This window comes from Salvelinus namaycush, chromosome 17 (genome assembly GCF_016432855.1).
Source record: "Salvelinus namaycush isolate Seneca chromosome 17, SaNama_1.0, whole genome shotgun sequence".
NCBI classification, from domain to species: Eukaryota; Metazoa; Chordata; class Actinopteri; order Salmoniformes; family Salmonidae; genus Salvelinus; species Salvelinus namaycush.
This window is the reverse complement of record NC_052323.1, coordinates 6,437,596-6,454,700: the sequence shown is the minus strand read 5'-3', so window position 1 is coordinate 6,454,700 and position 17,105 is coordinate 6,437,596. Positions and strand designations below refer to the sequence as shown.

The following is a 17,105-nucleotide window of genomic DNA, read 5'->3' as shown; positions in this document are numbered from 1 at the left end:
ACAGATCTTTAAAGATAATAAGTAAAAATCCAAATAACTTCACAGATCTTCATTGTAAACTGTTTAAACACTGTTTCCAAATGCTTGATCAATGAACCATAAACAATGAACATGCACCTGTGGAACGGTCGTTAAGACACTAACAGCTTACAGACGGTAGGCAATTAAGGTCATAAGTATGAAAACTTAGGACACTAAAGAGGCCTTTCTACTGACTCTGAAAAACACCAAAAGAAAGATGCCCAGGGTCCCTGCTCATCTGCATGAACGTGCCTTAGGCATGCTGCAAGGAGGCATGAGGACTGCGGATGTGGCCAGGGCAATAAATTGCAATGTCCGTACTGTGAGACGCCTAAGACAATGCTACGGTAAGACATGACTGTCAGCTTATCGTCCTCGCAGTGGCAGACCACATGTAACAACACCTGCACAGGATCGGTACATCCGAACATCACACCTGCGGGACAGGTACAGGATGGCAACAACAACTGCCTGAGTTACACCAGGAACGCAAAATCCCTCCATCAGTGCTCAGACTGTCCGCAATAGGCTGAGAGAGAATGGACTGAGGGATTAAAGGCCTGTTGTAAGGCAGGTCCTCACCAGACTTCACCGGCAACAACGTCGCCTATGGACACAAACCCAACGTCACTGGACCTGACAGGACTGGCGAAAAGTGCTCTTCACTGACGAGTCGCGGTTTTGTCTCACCAGGGGTGATGGTCGGATTCGCGTTTATCGTTGAAGGAATGATTGTTACACCGAGGCCTGTACTCTGGAGCGGGATCGATTTGGAGGTGGAGGGTCCGTCATGGTCTGGGGCGGTGTGTCACAGCATCATCGGACTGAGCTTGTTGTCATTGCAGGCAATTTCAACGCTGTGCATTACAGGGAAGACATCCTTCTCCCTCATGTGGTACCCTTCCTGCAGATTCATCCTGACATGACCCTCCAGCATGACAATGCCAACAGCCATACTGCTCGTTCTGTGCGTGATTTCCTGCAAGATTGGAATGTCAGTGTTCTGCCATGGCCAGCGAAGAGCCCGGATCTCAATCCCATTGAGCACTTCTGGGACCTGTTGGATCGGAGGGTGAGGGCTAGGGCCATTCTCCCCAGAAATGTCCGGGAACTTGCAGGTGCCTTGGTTGAAGAGTGGGGTAACATCTCACAGCAAGAACTGGCCAATCTGGTGCAGTCCATGAGGAGGAGATACACTGCAGTACTTAATGCAGCTGGTGGCCACACCAGATACTGATTGTTACTTTTGATTCCCCCCCCCTTTGTTCAGGGACACATTATTCCATTTCTGTTAGTCACATGTCTGCGGAACATGTTCACTTTATGTCTCAGTTGTTGAATCTTGTTATGTTCATACAAATATTTACACATGTTAAGTTTACTGAAAATAAACGCAGTTGACATTGAGAGGACGTTTCTTTCTTTGCTGAGTTTACCTGGAACCAAAAAGGGTTCTCCTTTGGTGACAGCAAAAGAGCCTTGTTGGAACCAATTTCATTCTATACTCAAGCATCCACCACCTTTGAAGGCTTTCATCACCCTCTGCTCAGACTTAAATAGCAGTGTTCCAAGAACCTAGGGGTGACTGTAGTATCCTCAATTGGACAAAAAGGAGACACAAGAGGGCCCCCCACACTCATTTTAGATCCCAAGGGGTCTTTATTTTCATACTGCATGCTCTTACTGTCATCTTCTCATGTCTTTTCTTGGAACTCCATCCATACACACACACACACACACACACACACACACACACACACACACACACACACACACACACACACACACACACACACACACACACACACACACACACACACACACACACACACACACACACACACACACACTACTGTAGCATCTTGTTCACATTTCTCACATTTTAGGCATCCAGCGGAGGGCTTGGATGGATCATGTTGCAATGAGATGGGCACAGTGGTATGTATGTACAATCATTTTCAGTGTGGCAGCAAATTAGTTAGAACAGGAGAAGAGGATGTGGTTGATAGTGGAGGGAGAGCAGTGTGGGTGGTCTGTAGAACAGCTGCAGTGACGCTGATTGGTTTCTCTGGCTCATCACTTCTTAACTTAAAGAAAGATAGGTTTAGAAATTAGTCAGACATTGCCATAGTTCAACAGCTGAAAAGCCTTCATTAACATTCTCCCACAGATAGCAAGACATTCAGGATTCACTGAATGAAGTAGCCTACCCATCCCCATTTACAATTGTATTAATCAATTAAATAAGTTATACTATAGCACATTCAATGACTGTCACGTTCCTGACCTGTTTTCTGTTGTTTTGTATGTGTTTAGTTGGTCAGGGCGTGAGTTGGGGTGGGTATTCTATGTTGTGTGTCTAGTTCGTCTGTTTCTGTGTTCAGCCTAATATGGTTCTCAATCAGAGACAGCTGTCAATCGTTGTCCCTGATTGAGAATCATATAAAGGTGGCTTGTTTTGTGTTGGGGATTGTGGGTGGTTGTTTCCTGTCTCTGTGTTTGTGTTCTGCACCAGATAGGACTGTCTCGGCTTTCACTTTTGTTATTTGTTAATGTTCATTGTTTATTGTTTAATTAAACATGTTGAACACTAACTGCGCTGCATTTTGGTCCTCTCCTTCATCCCAGGAAGAAAGCCGTTACAATGACATTATTATTGTAGTGTATAGGCTACTCCTGTATCTACCTTGTACAATTGAATGATGTAGCATACCCATCCACATTTACAATTTAATTTATCAATTAGATAAATAATACTAGCACATAGTTACATTATTGTAGAATAGGCTACCCCTGTCTCCAGACTATATTAGGATACCGTTATGATTTCAACGGTCTTGTCAGGCATGATTTTAGGTCTTCGATCAAAGTTGTATGTTGTACCTCATTTCCCTTCTTCAGTGAAAAGTACTTATGCATCCCCCATTCAATTCAGTTCAAGTGTGAATGTGTAGGCCTATTGACAGTGGAAAAACAAACCCATAGCTCCAGCACACAATGGCATGTAGGGGTAGCGTATTACAATGTAAAATATGTATATATCCTATAGTACAATGGCATGTAGGGGTAGTGTTTTACAATGTAAAATATGTATATCCTATAGCACCATGTGTATATTTTAATTTACAATTGATTTAATAAATAATAATAAAAAATAATAACATCAAATTGCGTTATTATTGTACACTAGCCTACTCTACACAGTAAATAATATTGCCTATGGGCTTTCAACTCGTTATCAACGAAAATGTATTATTTTCAAATAAACCAAATTTGCATTATCAACACAATAGGTCTAAATATTTCCTAAAGATATCACAACTTAAATATAGCCTACTTACTCCTCAATTGGATCACGGACATCTCGGTAATTCTTTTCATCGTCTCTGACGAAACTACCGGGGGCAGACACTCGAAAATCGTCTCTGCTGCTTGTAAAAAAATAAAATAAATCATGTTTCTGTCGCCGCCGAGCTCTCAAATACAGCGCCAGCCTCTCACTCTATGAACGGTCACTAAACCCTAAACTAACACAAAACTTAACCATTTTACATTTATACTTGACAGAGGAAGGGACATCCCAAGGATCCCGAATACCACGGACCCACTGGGAAAGCATGTGAACTCCTCTATTCGACTGAAAGCCACGGACACAACTCTTATTGTTTGTCTGATTTAGGCTACTGGGGAACTGGTCACAACACAGTCTGCGATTGGCTAACAACATTTAGATCTGTATACAGTGAGATAAGATAACATACCATGCCATGAGGTGTTGAGGGAAAGACAGATTACATATAGATTGGACATAATCTTTTCTAGGCCATTAGCGATAACAGGAAATACACAAGCCATAGGCTACACTCGGAGGCTACTTCGGAATGTCGGCTTGCACGGGAAAAAATTGTACATTTCTAACATTTATGGTTGAGATTGAATTAACACCTTATGACTTTCATTAACACGCAGGCGTCCCACAGACGTTAGTAAGACGATGGTATAACGACATGTTAGTTAACGTTACACGCAGGCGTTACGCAGACGTTAGTAAGGCAGACAAACGGTGGTACCGTTGCATAGGCCTAATTAAGTCTCTTAACACCCCCTATACATTTTAGTCATTCGTTTGACCTGCTGGCAGCAACGAATTCTACAGCAGGATTAATAAACGCTCATGCCGTGACGTGCTCCGACCCAACAACTGTCCTCTTCTTCTTTGGTATAATAGCTTTCACAACAAATATGTGTGCATTCCACCAACTACCGTGCGGGTGGAAAATAAAGATCCCCAAAATGAAATAATGCGGTGTATTTAAAAAAATATACAGTTGAAGTCGGAAGTTTAAATACACCTTAGCCAAACACATTTCAACTCAGTTTTTCACAATTCCTGACATTTAATCCAAATAAAAATTCTGTGTCTTAGTTCAGTTAGGATCACCACTGTGTTTAAAGAATGTGAAATGTCAGAATAATAGTAGAAAGAATTATGTATTTCAGCTTTTATTTATTTCGTCACATTGCTAGTGGGTCAGAAGTTTACGTACACTCAATTAATATTTTGTTGCATTGCCTTTAAATTGTTTAACTTGGGTCAAACGTTTCGGGTAGCCTTCCACAAGCTTCCCACACTAAGTTGGGTGAATTTTGACCCATTCCTCTGACAGAACTGGTGTAACTGAGTCAGGTTTGTAGGCTTCCTTGCTCGCCCACTCTTTTTCAGTTCTGCCCACAAATTTTCTACAGGCTTGAGGTCAAGTCTTTGTGAAGACCACTCCAATACCGTGGCTTTGTTGTCCTTAAGCCATTTTGCCACAACTTTGGAAGTATGCTTGGGGTCATTGTCCATTTGGAAGACCCATTTGCGACCAAGCTTTAACTTCCTGACTGATGTCTTGAGAGGTTCCTTCAATATATCCACATAATTTTCCTGCCTCATGATGCCATCTATTTTGTGAAGTGCACCAGTCCCTCCTGCAGCAAAGCACCCCCACAACATGATGCTGCCACTCCCGTGCTTCAAGGTTGGGATGGTGTTCTTCGACTTGCAAGCCTCCCCCTTTTTCCTTCAAACATAACGATGGTCATCATGACCAAACAGTTATATTTTTGTTTCATTAGACCAGAGGGCATTTCTCCAAAAAGTACAATCTTTGTCCCCATGTGCAGTTGAAAATTGTAGTCTGGATTTTTTATGGCGATTTTGGAGCAGTCTTCTTCCTTGCTGAGCGGCCTTTCAGGTTATGTCGATATAGGACTCGTTTTACTGTGGATAGATACTTTTGTACCTGTTTCCGACAGCATCTTCACAAGGTCCTTTGCTGTTCTGGGATTGATTTTCACTTTTCGCACCAAAGTACGTTCATCTCTAGGAGACAGAACGCGTCTCCTTCCTGAGCGGTATGGCGGCTGCGTGGTCCCATGGTGTTTATACTTGCATACTATTGTTTGTACAGATGAACGTGGTACCTTCAGGCGTTTGAACATTTCTCCCAAGGATGAACCAGACTTGTGGTCTACAATTACATTTTCTGAGGTCTTGGCTGATTTCCCCATGATGTCAAGCAAAGAGGCACTGAGTTTGAAGGTAGGCCTTGAAATACATCAACAGGTACACTTCCAATTGACTCAAATAATGTCAATTAGTCTATCAGAAGCTTCTAAAGCCATGACATCATTTTCTGGAATTTTCCAAGCTGTTTAAAGGCACAGTCAACTTAGTGTATGTAAACTTCTGACCCACTGGAATTGTGATACAGTGAATTATAAGTGAAATAATCTGTCTGCAAATATTGTTGGAAAAATTACTTGTGTTATGCACAAAGTAGATGTCCTAACTGACTTGCCAAAACTATAGTTTGTTAACAAGAATTTTGTATATATACAGTTGAAGTCGGAAGTTTACATACACTTAGGTTGGAGTCATTAAAACTTGTTTTTTTAACCACTCCACAAATCTATATGGTATAGTCTGTCTCCATTCTCATGAGAAAAGTAAATAGCATTATAAAACAGGATAGGTAGTAACTGTATATATATGCTCAATGAAATAATATAATTACAAAGTTATGACATATCAACACAATGTTAACAGGGCATGACATACATAACAAGTCTGTTGTTCAATGCAACAATATCAGTAGCTTGTCTCAAATACAGCATGAAGCAAACAGTGTTACAACACATGTGCTGGTACCACTTTATATAATATTTCTTACGATCTTCAACAATTAAATACATTTTTATTCAACGTGTGCCTTGTACAAACATGTGTTTTCTATTCAGTGTGTGACTGTCATACCTCAGATGAAAGAAAAAAAAACACTGGTGGGCAGAGTCAAACATCCGCCCACATTGAGCCCGGCCCCGAACTGCACACTGCAGTCAGGGGTACTTGATACGCTCCGCAAAGAGTAGTTCACAATCTAGTCCAATTGCGGCCACAAATAGACATTGTTTCAAATGTACCAAGAAATAATGTGTATGCCTAGCAAGCAACACATGTGCATTGTTTAAAGCACACGTATACAAGTCTGTCACAATTGACAGCTCCAATAAGCCCCTTATGGTGAACGAGAGGCTTGTAGAATCATTACTATTTTGAGTTGTCCATTCGTTTGCCGGTAGAGGGTCCTGCATGCTCTGGGCATTACTGTGTCAAATGAACACAATTAGATGAACGATTCACTCTTTTGACTGAACCAGATGAAAAGATCTGAGTCAGTAAAGAGCCAAACTTGCGGGCAGCTTAAGAACTAGTCTAGAGACCAACCAGGAACGCTGTTAGCACGCCGAGTTCCATGATTTGCCAAAACCCTATGAAATCCTCAAACTACATATGCAGTGAATGGGCAGGAAATGTGGGCTAAATACAATTACAGCAAACATCTTATAAAAGGATAATATCACAGTCAATTGGTACATTTGTAACAAATTGAGGGGGGGGGGGGGGGGGGGGGGGGTATGCTTGAAGCAGCAACATTGTGGTTTGAGGCAAGTGGACTAGTTACCTATTTGTGACACACAAAAAGCCCCGGCTTCTTGGATGACAGTATTCACATATAGGGAGGGGCTTTACTACCCCTTCTTAGAAGCACCCTGCATTCAAACTGAACAGGGAAACCAGCCACTGAAGTAAGGCATGAACATATGACACTGCAATGCAATTTCCTTTAAGTGTGTGGAGTAGCTCTCATGTTGACCACATAGCTGTTAAAGCAAGAAGTATTACCCAAGATTAGTCACTGTAGCCATTCAGGAGACATAATGGCTGGATATAGGACATCAATAAGCTGGACCGAAATGAGACCCTGACAAAAGTGTGCGGTATGACAATTCAAATGCTCACATTTCATCCATATAAGCAGCTAACAAACGGCAACATTTTTATGCTGCCTTCATCAGAACGATGGGGCATGCCTTTGCAGAGAGAGCTGCTGGATTATTTGCTTTGACAGTTGTACTAGCAAGTTTAATTCAGTACCTGAACAGTTTGGACAAACGGGTGTTGAAAACAGACACACAATCAGCTTGAATTTGAAGGATGTGCTTCAGGAACACTAGGCTAATATCGCATTAGTGGAAATAAGACACCAAGTCAGATGTCCAAATAAATTGGAGATACCTACAGAGCACTGTTTAATCAAAGGCTTTTCTTTACAAAAAGACAGCAATACTCTAATCATATTTCATCATCTGTGGGCAATACAATATTTTCCACTTATTGTAATGAAAACAAATTAACTCATGTCCATCATATCATCCACAAACAAACAGTCTTATAAACGTCAGGGTGTCATCGATTTCTGGCTTTATCAACATTGAAATGACTGTTGCACTCCACCATGACATTGATAAAACAGTCCAGTGCCCCCAAGGGGCCCATATTTTGGTCTAACTGAAAGCTCCGAATCATAGCCAAAGGTATTGTTTTTCTTATGTGACATATCCAAAATATACCCACAAAACCATCCAGTGTGAACAATGTTGAAGAGTTGCAAAAGCAACTGGGCCATTAATGATTGCTGTCACAGGGAATGCTGAGTGCATTCAAAGGTCATTGAATAAAAGCCAACCATTCACACATTATTTATCAAAGATCGGTGTACAAAAACACAAATTGACAGCTGAGCAGTATAAAATGATGCAATGCCTGTTCTCCATAAGTCAAGTTCAAAAGAGCCAAGCTCAGGCATTGCACCGATTTGCTTCCTGCCGGGTATGGACACTTGGCGAGGATCCGACACAAAACAGTTTGTCATCATCTCCCACCTGGATGATAGAAAAAGGCATATCAACACCACAGAAACATGAAATGCAAAGCAGCTTTACAACTTGTCTATTCACGTTCATTTAAGATTCCTTTTCTAGGATTTGGACTTACCCCTGAATCCTCGTCCACCGCCACCTCCTCTACCTCTGAACCCTCCTCCTCGACCACCGCCAAAACCTCCTCTGCCAAATCCACCACGGTCACCACCCCCCCTGCCACCACGGAATCCACCTGGGAGGGCAAAAGTATTTTCTTGGTATAAAAATGTACTAACACCCCCCCCCCCCCCCCCCCCCCCTTTTTATTTACAAGAAAAACAGCCATGGGGCCTGAGCTGTTGACATTTTGCTCTTACCTCCACGGGGACCTCCTCTTCCACCTCGACCTCCTCTGCCTCCCCTTGGGGGACCCTTCTCACCCGGAGGCCTGGGAAGGAACCTCTGGAGTGGTAGGAGTTTCATTGGGTCTACGTAGAACTGTGGACCAGAATATGATGAGTTACGGAATACATGCCATAGCAATGTTTATGCTATAGATGGACTAGCTGACAAAGTCACAGAAACGATGTACGCGCTTCCATAGGACAGTAGTCAGCGTTATGTGATTCTGGAGGCAAGCAGGAATGACAAGAAACTGCCACGTGGGGAATCTTAAGTGTTTTGTTTCAGCTTGTTCTTGACACGGTCTTGTTTCGAGTTGTTGTCACCATATTTCATGTAAATGCTAATATGGCTTAAAAATTACTAACTAGCTCAGAAACAACTACGTATTTGAGACATGGGCTCATTGTCCAAATGTATTTGTTTTCAATAAAACAGACGAAATTTGGCTTACATGTTGTCAAAAGTCTAAGCCAACCTCTATTTTGCCCCATAGTGGCGCATGTGTCGGTTGTTGCTAAACAATCAACCAATTGACCAAATTTATGGTCAATCTGGAAGAGGTTCCACGAGAAAATGGAAGTACACGTTGGCTGTATGGAGGTGCCACGCAGCGCTCAGTGAACCTCCATAAAAAGGCCTTTGCGTACAATTTATAGATGATTGGTTGACAAGCGAGCAGGGGGGGGGGGGTTCTGATATCTTGCATTCTCTGTTAACACCATGGACGCCAGTTTGGGTCACGTCGACCATGAAAGCACTTTTAACTACCATCAGTTCTGTTACATGTAATAATACACTGAAATTGCTTACCTTCTGTAGTTTCTTGAATGAGGATGCCTTCATATTATCGGAGAGTTTAACAGAGAAATACTGTTTCTTTAGGTTAAGGGGCAAACCAGTGTCACAAATTACATGAAACTCATTGTTAACCAGTAGAAACGGGAATTAAAGCATACAAGTTTTACAGTGTTATTAATGAGATCAAGAAAATTAAACATGTTCCCAACCACTTCACAGATGACTCTGGTTAGACAAGGAAAGATTGAAAGGATACAAAGTCACGTAGTTGGCCGAAGATTTCGTCCACTTTCCCGATCTGCTCCTTGTTTTCCAAGTACACGGGTGCATTGAAGTAGGGAACTTTGTTCTCCTCAGTTACACACTTGCACACAATTTCATCCTCACAGGGGTGCATGAATTCTCCTAATGCTGCAGAGACAAGAGCAAGGATATCTGGTCAGTACAGGAATTTTTTTAAACTGGGAACAGTATGTGAAAGTACAAATAGGGCAACTGATGTTACAATGCCAGGCAGACTATATGGACATTCCAGATGTGCAACTGGTGTAGTGTAAATTCAAGATGCAAAGCATTAACAATGCCCTTTCCATCACTGGGACTCGATATGGGTGCATCACATGGCGGTCTCATTCATCTTACCAACAACATATTCTGGAGGGCCATAGTCTTGGAAGCCTCCTCGACCTCCTCGTCCACCACCTCGGAAACCGCCGCCGCCACCTCGACCCCCATATCCTCCACCACCACCACCGTATCCTCCTCCACCACCACGGTTGAATCCGCCACCACGGCCCCCTCTTCCACCTCCTCCTCCTCCTCGGAAGGACATTTTCTAGTGTACCTGAGAGAGTTGGAGGACGGGAGATAAGATTAAGTTGCATAGATACAATTCAATGCAATTCACTTTCAAATACTACACGTTCTTCAAACATTGTCAGTAACGTTAGTGGATGTTTCCAAATGCTTTGCTGGCTAAATACGACGATAAAACTAGCTAGGTAAACAACGAACAGTAAAATGATTAACTAATGACTTGATCAATGCATGATTTGACGTTTATGAACTATATCAGTACAGCAACTTGCAAGGGATCAATTGAACAAGCTAGCTAGCCAGCTCGACTACTTATTTTCAACATATCAAAAGACTACAGTACCACGATATGCTTTGCTGAGCACATTGTAACTTATGAAATACACATATATTGCACATTATTGCAACTTATGAAATACACATATATATTTGATTGACATACCTTTGTAACACAAATAAGCTCAGCTGATGGAGTGAAGTGTGCCAGACACAAGTTCTACGTGACGAAAACACATGTGCTTTCAGGTGGTGCCGTAAAGTGAGACCTATAGAGATTGATAGAAGTCTCTTCAGGGATATTTAAATCATAGGGCCCGAAGAGGTGTGGTATATGGCTAAGGGCTGTTATTCGCACGACCCAACGTGGAGTAGCTGGATACAGCCCCTTAGCCGTGATATATTGGCGATATACCACAACCACCCCGAGGTGTCTTATTGCTATTATAAACTGGTTACCAACATAATTAGAACAGTAAACAAGTAATGTTGCGTACTACCTGTGGAATATAGTCTAATCGACCACAGCTTTCAACCAATCAGCACCCAGGACTCCAACCACCTGGTTTAAAAAACATTTTAGCATGGGCATTGCCATTGAGGGCTTCCACAATGTTAAAGTGGTCAACTGGGTGGGGATTCCTATGAGTTGAGACCAATCAGCCAATGAAGAAGAAAATGGACTACTTTAAAATTGAGATAGCCTCAATGTTGCTGCCCCTAGTGGGTCTGACAAGGTAAAAATCTGTCTTTCTGCCATTGAGAAAAGGCTGTTCCCCGGGCGCCGAAGATGTGGCTGTCGATTAAGGCAGCCCCCGCACCTCTCTGATTCAGAAGGGCTGGGTTAAATGCGGAAGTCACATTTCAGTTGAAGGCATTCAGTTGTACAACTGACTAGGTATCCCCCTATCCCTTTCCCAGTAATGTCACAGACGCTATAATGGCACAGATACAAAGATGAGTCGTCTATCTATCTCTATGGTGAGAACTGAAGAGAAATCCGGATTGTCGTAAAACTCAGACTGTCGTTCATTCACGACTTCCTGTGAAAAACACTAGGGGAAGATCTCAATTGCTTATCCGCGCGTCCTTTCCTCGTGTCTTTCTCAAAATTCATTGGAGGAGAAGGTTAGTGGGGCGGGACCGCTGACTTTCCCATCCAATGGGGTTTAAGAAGGAGGCGCGCATAGAAGAAAGAGGGCGCGAGGATGAAACAATTGAGATTATCCCCTGCCTGAGAACACCGCACACCCACTTTGACAACGCTGCAAAGTCTGGAACTGGATTTCCTACCAAGTCAACAGTAAGACTTTTGAGAAAAGACACATGCTTTCTTTACATATTCTTTAGAGAAGGCTAATTTAATTAAGGCTGTATAAGAATAAAATAAAAATAAATACTAATTTGTTTAAAACTGCAATTGTGTGCCCCCTTTGCATTGCGTAGCTTTTGTCCAGGGCGTTACCTGAGACCAATGATATGTATTGTAACGACCCTGGTTTATAAGCGCGGAAATCGACTCGAGCATGCTTTTGCGGCACAGTCGATAGCGCGCCGGACCTCGGGCTGGCTCCCTGCTGTTTCATTACAGTATTAACCCTAGATAACTGACAGTGGCGCTGTTTTGAAGCCACGGTGCAGCCATTTTGTTATTCCTCCTCCGTCGTAAAAAATAATGATATTTTGAAGCTATAGAAATGCTTTTATTAATGTCTACATTAATTTTTGATAAGTATATTCTATTACAGACACCTTAAAGCTGGAATCCTTAATGGTGAAACTACCACTTCCGTTTGCGATATTACAACAACAAAGAAGTACACTGAACAACTAACAGTGTTTTTTCCCCCCCCGCGGACATCATTGCAGCGTGATAGAACCTGTACTGAATTTTTTTTCTGCCATGTTGTGCAACGCTCCTCACCTCCGCTTCGTCAACAAAACAATAACAACAGCCGTGGGGCGGTCAGTGACACTGTTTCCCCTACTGCGGAGTCCATCTTTAATGTATACTTTTAAAGTGAACTGAACATTTTAAAATGAAAAAAAAAATATATAAAAACATATTCAATAATCTTTTTGGAGAGTACTTATGTTGCAACAAAGAATGACTTAAATCCGTGTAATTTTATCCTTTATAATGCATATATTGAATCTATTACTATTACCCCAGGTGATCAAGTGCAAGGCAGCAGTAGCGTGGGAGCATGTCTATTGAGACGGTGGAGGTTGCCCCACCTAAGGCTCACAAAGTGCGTATAAAGGTAACCACAACTTTCCCCTAAGATTAACATTTCCCAGACCAATGCTTATGTAAAGCCAAGTGCTCACAGGGATATTAACCTAAAAATAAACTGTGTTCTGTTTCTGTTGATGGAGAGATTGCAGCAAGTGGAATGTGCCACACTGACTAGGGGTACCTCTATGAGACTGGTGTACGCATGCACCTGAGGCTTTTCCCACTGGTTCTGGACCACAAGGGGTCAGGTGTGGTGGAAGGTGTCGGCCCTGGAGTCTCCAAATTCTCACCAGGTAAACCAGTAAGAATCATGTTTTTGTGAATACAAATTTCGATATACAGTAATAAACATACTGTGTTGTTATTCTTCTACCATTGATCTGTTCTAGGCTATTTTGAGACCTTAAGGCTAGAATCCGTAGTTGCTACATCCATGTTTTGACTTAAATGAATTACATACACATTGATTCTTAAAGAATATAATTTATAAGTTCCTCATGAGCTAGTTCAATTGTTGTACCCCATCAGAACCCAAAATATAAGCTTGTTTTACTCCAATAACGTGAATGTAAACAAACACTGTATAACATGGTTAAAACTATACATTTGATATTATGGATGGTCCTTGCATCCTTTCCTGTGGCGGTCCTCGTGAGAGCCAGTTTCATCATAGTGCTTGATGGGTTTTGTGACTGACTACACTTGTCGAAACTTTGAAAGTTCTTGAAATTTTCCGCATTGACTGACCTTCATGTCTTAAAGTAATGATGGACTGTCGTTTCTCTTGATTATTTGAGGTGTTCTTGCCATAATGTGGACTTTGTCTTTTACCAAATAGCGCTATCTTCTGTATTCCATCCCTACCTTGTCACAACACAACTGATTGGCTCAAACGCATTGAGAAGGAAAGAAATTCCACAAATTAACTTTAAACAACGCACCCCTGTTAATTGAAATGCATTCCAGGTGACTACCTTGAGAGAATGAGTGTGCAAAGCTGTCATTTCTTTAAAAATTGAGCAAAAACAAAGTTTTTTGTGTTATTTATTCATATACATATATACTTTTTTAACAACCTTTATTTAACTAGGCAAGTCAGTTAAGAGCAAATTCTTATTTACAATGACAGCCTACACCAGCCAAACCCGGACGACGCTGGGCCAATTGTGCACTGCCCTATGGGACTCCCAATCACGGCCGGTTGTGATACAGCCTGGATTTGAACACCTCTAGCACTGAGATGCAGTGCCTTGGACCGCTGCGCCACTTGGGAGCCCAAGGCAAAGGGTAGCTACTTTGAAGAATATAAAATATATTTTTATTTGTTTAACACTTTTTTGGTTACTAGATGATTCCATTTGTTATTTCATAGTTTTGATGTCTTCACTATTATTCTACAATGTAAAAAGAAATAGTAAAAATAAAGAAAAACCCTTGAATGAGAAGGTGTCCAAACATTTGACTGGTACTGTATGTACTTTCAGTGCTGTTTCGTGCTAAGTGCAGTCTTGTGTCTCAACAGGCTTAAATGTGATGTCAAGACAATTATAAAGGATTCCATAACCCTCTTCGGGTTGATCCTGGCTCCACATGTGTAGTGCTCGGGTTGGGGCCTGTGGGCCTAGCTACAGTCATGGGCTGCAAAGTTGCCGGGGCTGCCAGAATCATCGCAGTGGATATCAATCCGGACAAGTTTGACAAGGCTGACGCGTTTTGGGCCACTGAGTTTGTGAACCCCAAGGACCACAGCAAGCCCATCCAGGAGGTGCTGGTGGAGATGACCGGCGGAGGGGTGGACTTCGACTTCTGTTTTTTTTATCCTTTCAAATGGTCAAATTCAAAGCAATTGGGCTACAGGTAAGACGGTTTGTGTGGTCACTCACCATCGTTGTGGGTATTGGCAAGCTATAGTTTGGTGGTATCAGTATACAAAAATGGCCAGAATAACATAGCTAATGGACAAACCGTCTCAGTTCTGAAATGTTTTCCTTTTTCTTCCAGAGAGCTGCTTGGAGAGGTGTAAGGATGCCTGGGGTGTCTGTGTCATAGGATGGACAGAGGTAGGGTAGATATCTCTAGTCCCTGAAGACCTCTTGGTGGTCTTGAAGTGGACATACTTTGGAGGTGAGTTGACGGTATGAGACACATTAAAGCCAGATCTAAACATTGTTTGTACCATAACAGTGAAAAGTGAATTGTCATAAGCTAACAATAACGATCTTGACTATGCATGTCATCTGTAATGTCATGTTATAATGCCGTTTTGTACCCCCTATGATGAAGGGTTCAGGTGTAGTGTTACCAATGTACTTCATATGTATATATGAAATATATGACCAAACAATGAACAAATACACATGCACATGGTGTCATTTTCCAACAGGGTGGAAGAGTGTGGAGAGTGTCCCCGAACTCGTTGGGGAGTACATGAACAAGAAACTTACGCTGGGTGTGTTTGTGACCCACACTCTGACCCTGGATCAGATCAATGAGGCTTTGGACCTCCTGAACGGTGGGAAGAGGTGAGAGCTCTCAGTGTGTGTGGAAACTAGACAGCTGAGTTATGTCCAATATAGTGCCGTGAAAGACCTAAAGCCAATGAGATGTTCTGTCAGGACCTGAAGTGAGCAGTTCATGCTCGAAAAACCACAAATGTCGCTGAGTAAAAGCAGTTCTGCATGGAAGAGTGGGCCAAAATTCCTCCACGGGGATGTGAGAGACTGATCAACAACTACAGGAAGTGTTTGGTTGGAGTCATTGCAGCTAAAGGTGGCACAACCAGTTACTGAGTATAAGGGGGCAATTACTTTTTCACACAGGAGCATTGGGTGTTGCATAACTTTGTTTATGAAATAAATGAATAAAGTATCAATGTCTTTATTATTTGTTCACTCAGGTTCCCTTGACCTAATATTAGGTTTTGGTTGAAGATCTGATAATTCAGTGTCCAAAATATGCAAAAATAGAGAAAATCAGAAAGGGGGCAAATACTTTTTCACAGCACTACTTAACATTGGATAATTACATCACAGCTTTAGAGTTGGAGTTGTCGAGTAGGATTACATACAAATAGTTCAAGCTCATATGATGTCTTCGTGTCGTTGTCCCTTAATTGTTAGCTAAAGTATGTGATAGATTGTAAGTGTCTCAAATAAATGCTCTTTAGCTCACCTATGGGTTTTTGGTCTTTCTCCCATCCCCCTCTAGCATTCGAACAATTATCAATATGTGATACTGACTGGCCTGAACCAGCTGGATGAAGATTAAGTTTCTAGGTCGATTATTATCCTCCTGACCGTGGACTTCAGATAAGCGATATACCTTATAAACTACCTTCTACTTCTTTCCTAGGTTACTACGGTCCAAAGATTTTAATTACCTCTGCAGAGTGCACTCAAATTTAGGAAATGCCCAATACCAACCTCATTTTATTTCCATAATTATAATATCACTGTAATAGGATATTTTCTATGCACAGCAGATTTTTATGTTGCCCTGCATTGAATACATCTACCAGTAGATGGCAGACACACCCCACAGAAAGCCTCTGACACCATCCTCATGCACAGAATGAATCAAATACTGAGGGATATATTAGACCCAACTGCTTAAGCCTCAGTGTTGAGATGTGCAGTGTTGTCACTGGTAGGGACTTCCTTAATTGTGACAATCAATGTTTTTAATTAATCATGGAAAATATGAGCTATTAATTGAGACAAAAGCTATTAACTTAATACAATCAAATACTTTCAATATTTCCCCCTATGTAACACTTTAATAGAGCTTGCTAGCATGTAATGTTACGCTTGTTTGATGGGAGACACAAGACACATTTCCCCGAGGGTATTCAATGTGAAAGAAACTAGTATTACATACATTTGCACTGGGGAGAAGGCAGAAGAATCAGCAAGAATGTATTGTGATAGAGAGACAAATGGGACATTGTCATCAGCGGTTGAGAAATATATGCTTCATGTAGCTGGGGTATAGTTTCGACTTTGGTAATATTATATATTGATTTAATATAGAGCGCTCTGGCGGGCTAAAATAACAGTTCCAGCCTGTCAGGGCCCAAGACAAAAGGTTGCTTGGGGAATACCTCCCAATGATGAACTGAAATAGCTGTCTTTGTATTTGCTTTATTGAAGTTCCATTCAGATCAAATGAATAGCCCTGGCAGTTTCCCTGATTTTCCATCTTTATTTAAAATGGAAAATGAACCGGTGCCTCCCCTCTCTGCGTTCGGCTCCGGGTTCTGTGTGTAATCAATCAGAGATCCAAAGCTTACATTTTTTCCTCT

General features: G+C 41.8%; 1 protein-coding gene and 1 pseudogene across 1 annotated transcript; one reads left to right on the top strand and one right to left on the bottom strand.

Annotated features, from left to right (window-relative positions):
• Positions 1–7,618: 7,618 nt before the first annotated feature.
• Positions 7,619–10,816, bottom strand: LOC120061987 (H/ACA ribonucleoprotein complex subunit 1-like). Its single transcript, XM_039011775.1, has 7 exons — positions 10,733–10,816; positions 10,117–10,318; positions 9,731–9,885; positions 9,487–9,546; positions 8,649–8,769; positions 8,405–8,524; positions 7,619–8,292 (listed from the first exon to the last, which is right to left on the bottom strand). The coding sequence occupies exons 2-7, from the start codon at positions 10,304–10,306 to the stop codon at positions 8,282–8,284; spliced, it is 657 nt and encodes a 218-aa protein (XP_038867703.1). The 5' UTR covers positions 10,307–10,318; positions 10,733–10,816; the 3' UTR covers positions 7,619–8,281.
• A 912-nt stretch (positions 10,817–11,728) lies between these two features.
• Positions 11,729–15,504, top strand: LOC120061878 (annotated as a pseudogene).
• The last annotated feature ends 1,601 nt before the right edge of the window (positions 15,505–17,105 follow it).

Excerpts from the sequence above, each read along its gene's own strand:
- LOC120061987 (XM_039011775.1), bottom strand. The coding sequence starts at position 10,306 with ATGTCCTTCCGAGGAGGAGGAGGAGGTGGAAGAGGGGGCCGTGGTGGC. Across the intron at positions 9,547-9,730 it reads TCGGCCAACTACGTGACTTT|TATTTCTCTGTTAAACTCTC; the intron begins GTATCCTTTCAA and ends CTAAAGAAACAG. Across the intron at positions 8,770-9,486 it reads CATTCAAGAAACTACAGAAG|TTCTACGTAGACCCAATGAA; the intron begins GTAAGCAATTTC and ends TCTGGTCCACAG.